General features: G+C 32.9%; 1 protein-coding gene across 1 annotated transcript; it reads right to left on the minus strand.

Moving 5' to 3' along the window:
• Positions 1–10525: 10525 nt before the first annotated feature.
• On the minus strand, positions 10526–11558 carry LOC6037782. The gene is made up of 2 exons (XM_038265544.1): positions 11203–11558; positions 10526–11137 (listed from the first exon to the last, which is right to left on the minus strand). Exons 1-2 carry the CDS (start codon positions 11467–11469, stop codon positions 10667–10669), a joined length of 738 nt encoding a protein of 245 aa, XP_038121472.1. The 5' UTR covers positions 11470–11558; the 3' UTR covers positions 10526–10666.
• Between the last annotated feature and the right edge of the window lie 1489 nt (positions 11559–13047).

Raw genomic sequence — 13047 nt, forward strand, 5'->3', positions numbered from 1 at the left:
ACACATATAATATAAATAATACAAATAATACGACACATAATAATATACATTACATAGAATAATACAATATAATAATACACAATACAAATAAATAATACATTGTTAAATAATACAAAAATACAATAATACAATAATAAAATAATACAAATAATATATACAATACAAATAATCAAATATTAAATAAATAAATAAATTACAAATAAATAAAATAATTAATAGCAAATATACATATACACAAATAATACAAATAATTAAATAATACAATTAATGAAATAATACAAATAATACACAGATAATACAATATTAAATAATACAATAATACAATAATACAAATAATACAAATAATACAAATAATATTAAATAATACAAATAATATTAAATTAAATAATACAATAATACAAATAATATAAATAATAAATACACAATAATACAATAATAAAATAATAAAATAATATACAAATAATACAATAAAATAGATATTACAAATAATACAAATACACAAATAATACAATTAATACATATTAATACAATAGCAATATAATATACATAATATATTATAATATAAATAATACAAATACATAATACAATAACAAATAATACAAATAATACTAATACAATAATAGTTAAATAATACAATAACACAAATAATGTTAAATAATACAAATAATACATAGCAAATAATACAAATAATACAAATAATGCAAATAATACAAATAATACAAATAATACAAATAATACAAAAAATACAAAAAATACAAATAAAACAAATAAAACAAATAATACAAATCACACAAATAATACAAATAATACAAATAATGCAAATAATACTGTATTATTCGTATTTTATAATTTATTTCTATAATTTTTAATATTTGCTTTATTTGTATTATTTGTATTATTTGTGTTATTTGTATTTTTTTAATTTGTATAATATGTATTGTTTGTATTATTTGTATTGATTGTATTTTTGTTTTGATGTTTTTTTTTGTTTTTTTGTTTTTGTTGTATTTTTTGTAATATTTGTTTTATTTCTATTATTTGTATTTTTTGTATTATTTGTATTATTAGTATTATTTGTTTTATTTGTATTATTTGTATTATTTGTATTATTTGTATTATTTGTATTATTTGTATTATTTGTATTATTTGTATTATTTGTATTATTTGTATTATTTGTTCAATTTGTATTTTTTGTATTTTTTGTATTATTTGTATTATTTGTATTATTTGTATTATTTGTATTATTTGTAATATTTGTATTATCTTAATATTTGTATTATTTGTATTATCCGTATTATTTGTATTATTTGTATTATCTGCAATATCTGTACATCTGTTTATCTTATTATTGTATTATTGTATTATTTGAATTATTTGTATTATTTGTATTATTTGTATTATATGTATTATTTGTATTATTTGTATTATCTTAATTATTTGTTTTATTTGTTTTATTTGTTTTATTAGTTTTATGTATTATTTGTACCATTTGTATTATCTTATTATTTGTATTATTTGTATTCTTTGTATTATTTGTATTATTTTATATTATCTGTATTATTTGTATTATTTGTAATATTTGTATTATTTGTATTATGTATTATTTGTATTATCTATTATCTGTATTATTTGTAACATCTGTATTATTTGTATTATTTGTATTATTTGTATTATTTAATATTTGTATTATTTGTTTTATTTGTATTATTTGTATTATTTGTATTATTTGTTTAATTTTAATAATTGTATTCTTTGAATTATTTGTATTATTTGTATTATTTGTATTATTTGTATTATTTGTATTATTTGTATTATTTGTATTATTTGTATTATTTGTATTATTTGTATTATTTGTATTATTTGTATTATTTGTATTATTTGTATTATTTGTATTATTTATTATTGTATTATTTGTATTATTTGTATTATTTGTTTTATTTGTATTGTTTGTATTATTTGTTTTATTTGTTTTATTCTGATTTGTATTATATGTATTTATTTGTATTATTTGTATTATTTGTATTATTTGTTTAATTTTTAATAATTGTATTCTTTGAATTATTTGTAATATTTGTATTATTTGTATTATTTGTATTATTTGTATTATTTGTATTATTTGTATTATTTGTATTATTATTTGTATTATTTGTATATTTGTATTATTTGTATATTGTATTATTTGTATTATTTGTATTATTTGTATTATTTGTATTATTTGTATTATTTGTTTTATTTGTATTGTTTGTATTATTTGTTTTATTTGTTTTATTTGTATTCTTTGTATTATTTGAATTATTTGTATTATTTGTATTTTTTGTATTATTTGTTTTATTTGTATTATTTGAATTATTTGAATTTTTTGTATTATTTGTATTATTTGTATTATTTGTATTATTTGTATTATTTGTATTATTTGTATTATTTGTATTATTTGTATTATTTGTATTATTTGTATTATTTGTATTATTTGTATTATTTGTATTATTTGTAATATTTGTATTATTTGTATTATTTGTATTATTTGTATTATTTGTATTATTTGTATTATTTGTTTTATTTGTATTATTTGTATTATTTGTATTATTTGTTTAATTTTTAATAATTGTATTCTTTGAATTATTTGTATTATTTGTATTATTTGTATTATTTGTATTATTTGTATTATTTGTATTATTTGTATTATTTGTATTATTTGTATTATTTGTATTATTTGTATTATTTGTTTTATTTGTATTGTTTGTATTATTTGTTTTATTTGTTTTATTTGTATTCTTTGTATTATTTGAATTATTTGTATTATTTGTATTTTTTGTATTATTTGTTTTATTTGTATTATTTGTATTATTTGTATTATTTGTATTATTTGTATTATTTGTATTATTTGTATTATTTGTATTATTTGTATTATTTGTATTATTTGTATTATTTGTATTATTTGTATTATTTGTATTATTTGTATTATTTGTATTATTTGTATTATTTGTATTATTTGTATGAATCTATGACATTTCCCCGAAACCCACATTCCCGAAGAGACATTTCCCCGAATGCCACATCTCCGAAAAGACACTTTCCCGAAATGTCATTTACCCGAAAATCATTTCCTCGAACGATCCATTTCCCCGAACGACCACATCCCCGAATGGCGACTTCCCATAAAAACCATTTTCCCGAATGGCCACTTCCCCTAATTTTCCACATCCCTGAAAATCATTTTCCCGAATGACCATAATCCCGAATGGCCATTTCCCCGAACGCCACTTCCCCGAACCCGGTCAAGCGGGTATGGCCGTTGCCCAGAACCGCGCGCGTTTCTGGACAACGGCCATACCCGCCTGACCGGGTTCGGGGAAGTAGCGATCAATAAAGTATCATGTTTTGCCGAGCTTCCGTGGACGGGATTTGCCTTGTAAGCGGAAGGTGATGGGTTCGATTCCTGTCTGGCTCGGCAAAGTCAGATCCCTTAAAAGAGTAAAATCTGCTCACTGGGAATACTGACCGGTAGGGGATGGGTTTCGACTAGCGGCGTGCTGGATTTCCAATCCAGAGTTCGTGAGTTCGATTCTCGTACCGGGATTATGTCCACAATAGAGCTTTATGACGTTTCGCGTACGCACACTAGTGCACCATTTGATTTTGCTGGCTGACAAAATTTAACCTCACTTAATTTTTGTGTACGTACACGCAATACAAACGAACGTAGATTACTCTATTGAACGTTCAAAAAATTCCGAGCTTCACTTGAATTTTGAATATTCAAATTGATGTAAGTGCGACAACTGGCCAAAGGGATTTCAGGTCAGAACGTGTTTGACACACGTTCAAGTCCGACTACCGCAAAAATTTGTAATTGTTACTCGGGACCTTGGCAACCAAAATCAGCTGTCGAGCTTAAGTATAGCTCCTAAACTACTTTAAAGTGATTTAGTAATTTTAAATCTAAAATGGCGGTGATGAAATATTCAAAAAATGCTTTTTGTAATTCAATAATCAACTATTTAGATAAGATTTAAAGGGTTGGTCGCAGAACTCTAATTGGACGTAAAAAAAATAAAAATTAATTGTTCAAAGCCTTCATCCAGCCAAAATTGATAAAAACAAATTAGTTCAGTTAAACAAAATCAAGAACAAACTGAATCCTGCGCATCGAGTCGTCGCATAAAGCTATCGTTGCTGTTCTATCCTTACCACGTAGATACCGTTTTGGAAAATTGTCCTTTGCTGAAAATGGCCTCTACAAAAAAAAAACTTTTTTTATGGAACGTGGATGATCTCAATACCCCGCACTCTTGAAGTGTCCGCGTGGTTTATTAATGGCCAAGCTTCCCATGCGCCAGTGCCAACGCACACCGCGGGTTTGGTTTTCTAGCTTCGGTACGTGCCTGAACCCATTTTTGTATTGGTATCTTGGTACATCGTACCAGCGCACCACGACACTCTCGGCTCGCCCCATCGGTTTTGTGTCTGGCACTCACCCATGGCATGAACACAGCGTGCCGTGGTACGTGTCGTGGTATTGAACCTGTTTTGTACCGCCAGCGCGTACCACGGCACGTACCTCGGCTCGTGACGAGTGGAGCACCTTGGCTCATATACCGGGTTCATGCCATGGGTGAGTGCCAGACACAAAACCGACGCGGCAAACCGAGAGTGTCGTGGTGCGCTGGTACGATGAACCAAAATACCCTCGGTTCGTGTGAGTCGGGTACGGGTGTAAACCGAACAAAGCAGGCGCAAAGCAAACCCGAGGTACAGTTGAACCGCGTGTACCGCACGGTGCAGGGAAGCTTGTTAATGGCGGTTATTTGTTTTTTTAATCTTACAAAACACGTAGGAGAATTTAATATTAACGTCATACTTTTATAAAAAAAATCCCTAAATAACAATTTAGTTTATATTTAGGTCATCATTCGGAAAAAATGATTTTTTGGTGAAGTAACCATTCGGGTATATGTAAATTCGGGCAAACGGCAGTTCGGTAAAATGGCCATTCAGGTAAATGACATTCGGGGATGTGGAATTTTCGGGAAAACGATTTTCGGGGATGTGGAATTTTCGGGAAAATGATTTTCGGGGATGTGGAATTTTCGGGAAAATGATTTTCGGGGATATGGGATTCGGGAAAGTGGGATTCGGGGATAAGGGATAAAACCTATTTGTATTATTTGTATTATTTGTATTATTTGTATTATTTCTATTATTTGTATTATTTGTATTATTTGTATTATTTGTATTATTTGTATTATTTGTATTATTTGTATTATTTGTATTATTTGTATTATTTGTATTATTTGTATTATTTGTATTATTTGTATTATTTGAATTATTTGTATTATTTGTATTATTTGTATTATTTGTATTATATGTATTATTTGTATTATTTGTATTATTTTAATTATTTGTATTATTTTAATTATTTGTTTTATTTGTTTTATTTGTTTTATTTGTTTTATTTTTATTATTTGGATTATTTGTATTATTTGTATTATTTGTATTATTTGTATTATTTGTATTATTTGTATTATTTGTATTATTTGTATTATTTGTATTATTTGTATTATTTGTATTATTTGTATTATTTGTATTATTTGTATTATTTGTATTATTTGTATTATTTGTATTATTTGTATTATTTGTATTATTTGTATTATTTGTATTATTTGTATTATTTGTATTATGTATTATTCGTATTATTTGTATTATTTGTATTATTGGTATTATTTGATTTATTTGTTTTATTCGTTTAATTTGTTTTATTTGTATAATTTGTATTGTTTGTATTGTTTGTATTATTTGTATTATTTGTTTTATTTGTATTATTTGTAATATTTGTATTATTTGTATTATTTGTATTATTTTTATTGTTTGTTTTTTTTTTGTACTATTTATTTTATTTGTATTATTTGTATTATTTGTATTATTTATATTTTTTGTATTATTTGTATAATTTGTATAATTTGTATTTTCTGTATAATTAGTATTATTTGTATTTTTTGAATTATTTGTATTATTTGTATTATTTGTACTATTTGTATTATTTGTATTATTCGTATTATTTGTATGATTTGTATTATTTTTATTATTTGTATTATTTGTATTATTTGTATTTTTTATATTATTTGTTTCATTTGTATTATTTGTATAATGTAGTTGCAATTTTGTAATTTTGTAATTTTGTAATTTTGTAATTTTGTAATTTTGTAATTTTGTAATTTTGTAATTTTGTAATTTTGTAATTTTGTAATTTTGTATTTTGTAATTTTGTAATTTTGTATTTTGTAATTTTGTAATTTTGTAATTTTGCATTTTGTAATTTTGTAATTTTGTAATTTTGTACTTGTAATTTTGTAATTTTGTAATTTTGTAATTTTGTAATTTTGTAATTTTGTAATTTTGTAATTTTGTAATTTTGTAATTTTGTAATTTTGTAATTTTGTTATTTTGTTATTTTGTAATTTTGTTGTTTTGTAGTTTTGTAATTTTGTTATTTTGTAAAAATTATCTAATTTGATCATTCTCTTTACCAGTCGCTAACGACGTGCATGCCAAAATAAATCCAAAACCATGCCTTTGATTGCAATGATTGCAACAAAACAAAGCCTACACACACGCACACACAATCACACACCGAGTCCAGCCGGGCCGGCAAGTTAGCAGAGAAGAAATAGGGTCAATAGTCCACCAAAATTATCAAAATTTTTAATAGAATAAACACTGTTCTTTTTTGAAATCACCAGTGTTATTTGAAGTTTCAAATTACATTATTATTACATAAAATTTCATTCATTTTTTATCTTCAGGTTGCATAATGAAAATGCTTAGCAGAGTACGAATTGTACGCTCCCATCTCGCTGTGGAACATCAATAAATTTTATTAGAGTGTAAAATATTATTACATAATTTACTGTTGGCATTATTTCAGTGAAAAAATATGTTGAAAGATATTTGTCGTCCAATATTTATTTTCCTAAAAGCGTACAAAAATATGAAGTCGGCCCTATTTGGCTCCTTTGTTCTCGCGTTGTGCCGCGTGCTGGCCGAGTGCTGAGCAGCAGGCTAGCATGGCGCGCTGTTGCCACTTCTGTTGTATGCAGCAAAATTGCCTGTCGCGTGCCTTTTGCATGATTTGGGCTGGATAAAAATATTTTTTTGTAGAATATTTACTATAAAAAAACGAAAACTCATATCAAAACAAATTTATATTCAATGAATAGGTAATTGTCTTGAGAAGCGCGTACCAACTTCCTTTTTTGGACTGACAATGTGGTTTTTGCCCTGTTGGGGTTACACGATCAAAAAACAATATGTAGAGTGCAAAAACAGCATGCAACATTGAACTCGGACCCAACATTGAAACAATGGTATTGTAAAATAGTTTTGCTTAGTTGCAAATTGTTCAGAAATTAAAACTCTAGGGGCTAAATCAAAAATCATATCGATATGTTTTATAGTTTTCGAGATATACCAGCTTTAGAAAAAAAAATTTCGAGGACGGGTTTCCGGCTGATGTGCCTCGTTAAGTGCTCATAACTTTGGATAGGGTTATCAGATTTTAGAAGTTTTGAACTCGTTAGCAAGGTTTTTTGATTACCTATCCAACGACGGGTCGCATGATAGATCCGGGCAACGTTTTGGGGCTCGTTGGAAAGGTTTCTTACAAAAACCACCTTGTTTACGATCTTCCGGACTTTCTTCAAAATGGTTTTTTAGCATAACTTTTGAAGTACTTTACTCTATAATTTCCAACAGGCGCCAGCTATAGGTACAACGAATCCATATGCTCTCTTCGGGAAAAGTGTTCTCCAGACACCCTTAGATCCCCTTAGGCCTGACGATATTGCGCGTATTTCCGAAAAAGACACGCGGCATAACAGCCTCGAAACGACGCGCCGCACTTTCGGCAAATGCGCGCTGTCAAATCCCATACTGTGCGTTTTGTTTTTGTTGATCTTCTTCTTCGAATTGCATGACATTGTTGCCGGGAATGTTTTTTATTGCACCAAAAGTGCAGAAAATCACTGGCAACAGTGTCTGCGGCACATTCTGAAATGCCGCGCGGCGTGTATCTTTGAGAGAAACAGACAATACCAAAAGTTGGCGCTTGATTTCCTAGACCTGTACTGCCGTTCTACGCATAATTGTCCCATGTTAAAAAAAAGTTCAACTGAGAAAAATGCGATTGAAATTTATCGACCGATTTCTGTGTTTCTACGCATAATTGTCCCGTGGGTTCCTATTGGCCTTATGTATCCCAAATCGTCCCAGTTAGCAGTTTATCACCATTATTTGTGATTCTATTGCTATATAACAGGTAAACAAGACATAATGCTTAGTAAAACTAATGATTCCGTGTAAGAAAATACTTGGTGGGACAATTATGCGTAGAAGTTCAACGATGGGACAAACAGACTTGGTGTTGTTTTTAATGAATTTCCGAACAAAGTACCAGATTTTATGTGTTTTTCTTAAAGTACACATCAAACTAAACTTAAAAATGTCATAAAGTCAAAACCGTCCAAAACTGACATGGGACAATTATGCGTAGAACGGCAGTGTATGAGCGACAGAATTAAATTTTTAATGGATTCCCTGATAATAAATAAAATTATAAATTTGGGAAAACAATCTATGGAATTATCCCAAGCAACCAAGTGCACCCACGTTTATCTGTGGGGTAGCAAAAATAAGGGGATGCGCATAGTTGCTTATATGAGGGTACTTATAGTTATTTAACATGATTCCATAGGTTTTGTATGTATGTATGAATGATCTCCATACCCGCAGGCAACTTGGTCCTGGAATCGAATGTGAGCGCTAGGTGAGCAATTCGATCATCTTTTACTCCATAATATGTGCACCCACGTGCATAAGTTTTTTTGCACGAATGTCAGTGCTACAAATTCCGGTGCATAAAATAAAATAGTATCCCTCTCCCCTCCCCAAGCACCGGTAAATTTGTAGCGGGTGTAGGAACACTTCGCATAGACGCCCTTGCCCCCATCACGTCACTAAAGGTATGGAGCGACGAGAAATTAATAAGCATGCCCCCTCAGTCGAACCATCAGAAGAGAAGCAGGGAATCCACAACTCACAGCGAACGACCAAGGCGTATTTAGTGGAAATTGGCGTAGTTAGTCTTGAGTGGAATGAGTGAATGTACTATAAGAAGAACGGGAGGCAAGAGGCATATTTCTATGACTTCTTCCTACTCTAGTTTGGGGTAGTCAACTCTGTCGAAGGATGCAAGAAGAGCCGAGTTGATCCTGGTGAGTTATTAGCAATGCGATGAAAATAAATTGGCTTATTTACTTGAAATTATGTAAGGGTATATAGGAAATATATAAGAAAATACTTTTTTCAAAAAAAAAAAAAAAACACAAAAAATTAGGATCACGGAATGGAATCGACGTAACACCTTACCTCAATTATGGTCCTCTTAAACCTTGCGGTTTCGTCAACGGATCCACAGGCGTGTATCGTTCTTTATGCGACAAGATTCTGCCTCCCGGGACTCCTAAGTGTGAAGGTATGGCACGGGAAGAGGGCACCGAATACCTATATAAACACGTCTGCCCCAGGATTCGAACCGGCGACCTCTGGATTGTGAGTCCAATGCGCGGTTCGATTGATCCACACAGGCAGACATCAAAATCAGGATCAACTCAGATCGATTTGCACCCGTCGGCAAATTTGTAGCGAATTGAATTTCCTACAAGAATCTCACAAACGATAAAAAGCGACCCCTAAACCTGGCAATGTTTTCGATCTTGAAATGGAATGTTGACACAGTCTGTAAGTGCGACAACTTGGCAATTAGGATTTTAGCCAGAAGAACAATGCTTATCATAAGCAATTTCTTTCCATTCAAGAGTAATTAGATTTTTTGATTTTTTAATAGTTTTTAAACTTTTTGATATGTAGTTATTTTTGCAGCGTACTCAACTGGGTGATGAACAGAGAGAATGCGTAACGTGATTTTCGAATGATCCCACTTTGTTTACATCTACAAAGTAGGAGGCTGTTCAAGCAAAAGTATGACTTTTTTCTTACTGGTAAATAAGCTGTTTTATAATCAGTGGTATGGGTTTTATTTTGTCTAGTTTTTTACATTTTTTGCTGTGTTTTTCAAGTTTCGAGCGGTTAGAAGGGGTTTTTCTTTTTTACGGGTGATGAAAAACTGCGGCGAGAGTTTCATTCAGCGGTGTCGCAGATAAATTCCCTGGCTGATTTTGGAATCCTGCAGCTCTTCCTAGTCCAGCGAAACAAACATCGCAATGATTGATTACTTGATTAATGATTGATTACAATACTTTCTACTTTTGGCGAACAGTAAATTGGTTCCACTTTGACAGTTCAAAATTGAGGCCGTTTTGCGAACCACTATTCAACACCCAGGTACTCAAGATAAAGTTTCTCTTTCCAAGCAACACTTGCTTTCTTCTCACGCGTGGTTTCTTATCATTTGTGCGTCTCGTTTGCGGATTTCGCGCTTATCAGGTGATATTTAGCTGCTTCTTGTCTAATGTTTAGCCCTTTTGCTGGATACGCTGGTACAGTGATTTTGATTGTGCCATTGTTCAAAGACCATATCTGCGTTACGAAGCGAAGCGTGTGCCAAAAAACGTTTATTGTAACTGTTGGGCTGTGGTTCCTATCAATTAGCACGTTAAATTTCTCTTATCATCAGTACGGACGTCGGATGATCGGGTCCGATTCGATCGCTGTACGTTTTGCCCCGAAACACAAACTCGGAATGCGGGACTTCGTTGATTTCTTTAAAGTTGTTCTTTTTGCCCACCTTCTGCGAGATTCTCGACGTAAACAGTGACGACACTAGCTGGGGTCGTTTGTGAATCGATTCCTGGGGGAGATTTTCCGTTGCTTGACCTTGCTTCAGCAGCTTCGCCAGTTCGATTGAGCTCGCGACCAGTTGCGTGCCAACGCCCTTTCCCTCCATTTCGGGTAACGTCGCAAGGAACATGATCTCCAGCAGGCAATCGATTCCAAACTGCTGAAACAGATCCACCTTGGCGTCCATCGTGATCATGTACTGCATCAGGCTCTTGGAGCTCGGCGAGATGCAATGATCGTCGCGGAATGACTCAAAGTAGTTGAGGTCACCCGGTGCACTGGGCGTCTACAAAGATAAATGAATAGTCATTACCATAAGCAACTCATCATCATTGGCATCAACCTTCCTACCTGCAGCACGTTGAACGAAACTCCCACGATCCGGTCGGTGGCCACGTGCCGTGCCAACAGAGACACTCCGCTGCGGCCTACATCCAGACAGAGTTGCTCCAGGTCTTTCTGAGCCTGCGGGTCCATGTTCACCTCCGAGCCTATGCAGACGGCCTCGTTCAGGAAGAACGACTTCCGGAGCACCTCCATCGATGCTTCCCGGTATCGTTCATCGTAGTAGATGATATCGACCTCATCGCCGCAGCACTTGCCCCAGTTTCTGGTCATTTCTAAGCTCGTACTCGAAACGGAGAGACTCGCAGTGAATGTGACTGACCACGGTCGTGTTTGTGAGCGTACTGGTTATCAGTGGCGAGCGGAACGCTAAGCTTGACGCTAAATTATTTCCAGTTTGTGTGTGCGACAAGTCTGGACGCGAGTGTATTTGCCTATTGCTGGTGGAGTATGCACAGAGAAAATTGCGAATCAATATTTCATTTGAATGATTTGTAATATTGATTGAAAGCTGAAACAAAGATGTTCTGTTCTATAATTGTCGCTTGGTAATTTACTACGAGCAATCGATTTTACTATACCTTCTTATACTGCCCCTGATCGCATTAGCCTTTAACATCCAGACCTTTGTTCTTGAAATCAGGAGGAAATACAGTTTTCTCGTGAAAACATGAAAACACGTAGCCTTATGCGTGGGACAAACTTTTTCCGCGGTTTTCTGAGCTTGCTGTTTTTGCATATGGGACATTTATGCGATCATGGGCAGTATAGTAATGTAAATTTTCTCATGTTTCATGAAAAGCATTTACAAAGCGGATTCAGTGACAATTATTTGTTTATCTTAACATGTTAAGGTTGATGTTAACATTCCATAGGTCCTCAGCTGTCCTAAGGTGTCTGATAAGGCCAACTTGTGATGAAACACTATGTACCGTAAACCGGGGTGACTTTGATTGGATTTCAATTTGTTTTTGGAATATTTTTCAACAGGTAAGGTTTTCTCCAGATTATTATTTTAAAAACATGTACTAGGGTAGGCCAACATCATAGCGTTGGAGGGTGCTGCGCGAAGGGCAGGCGTGCAAAGAAACGGAACACTCATCACTAAATCGCACATGCTGCTTGGATACGCTGAAGACATCGACATCATTGGTATCGACCGTCGTTCAGTGGAGGAGGCGTTCGTCCCTTTCCAGCGGGAAGCTGCGAAGATCGGACTGACCATCAACACTGCCAAGACCAAGTATCTGGTCGCTGGCAGAGCGCGTGGCAGTGCAGGTGATGGTGTTTCGGAGGTGGAAATAGATGGAGAAAGATATGAGGTGGTGGATGAATTTGTATATCTTGGTACACTCGTGACGTGCGACAACGATGTGAGCTGCGAAGTGAAACGGCGGATTAGTGCTGCAAACAGGGCCTTCTACGGTCTTCGTAGCCAGCTAAGGTCCCGCAGCCTAAGGACGCCTACGAAAATCACGCTGTACAGGACCTTGATACCCTGTAGCTCTTTACGGTCACGTGTCGTGGACGCTAAAGGAGGCTGACCAGAGAGCACTTGGGGTCTTCGAGCGGAGAATCCTGCGTTCTATCTTCGGCGGCAAGCAAGTAGGAGACCGGTGGCGCAGGCGCATGAACTTCCAGCTGTACCAAGACTACAAACATGCTGATATCGTAAAAGTCATCAAGCACGACAGGCTGAAGTGGGCTGGACATGTAGCCAGAATGTCGGACGAGCGGGCGGCTAAAACGATATTCAGCAGCGAACCTGGACGGGGTCGTCGGCTTCGTGGAAGGCCTCGTACGCGTTGGCTGTGTGCAGTCGACGAAGATGCAAGAGCGGCCAACATTGTG

Source organism: Culex quinquefasciatus, chromosome 3 (genome assembly GCF_015732765.1).
Source record: "Culex quinquefasciatus strain JHB chromosome 3, VPISU_Cqui_1.0_pri_paternal, whole genome shotgun sequence".
NCBI classification, from domain to species: domain Eukaryota; kingdom Metazoa; phylum Arthropoda; class Insecta; order Diptera; family Culicidae; genus Culex; species Culex quinquefasciatus.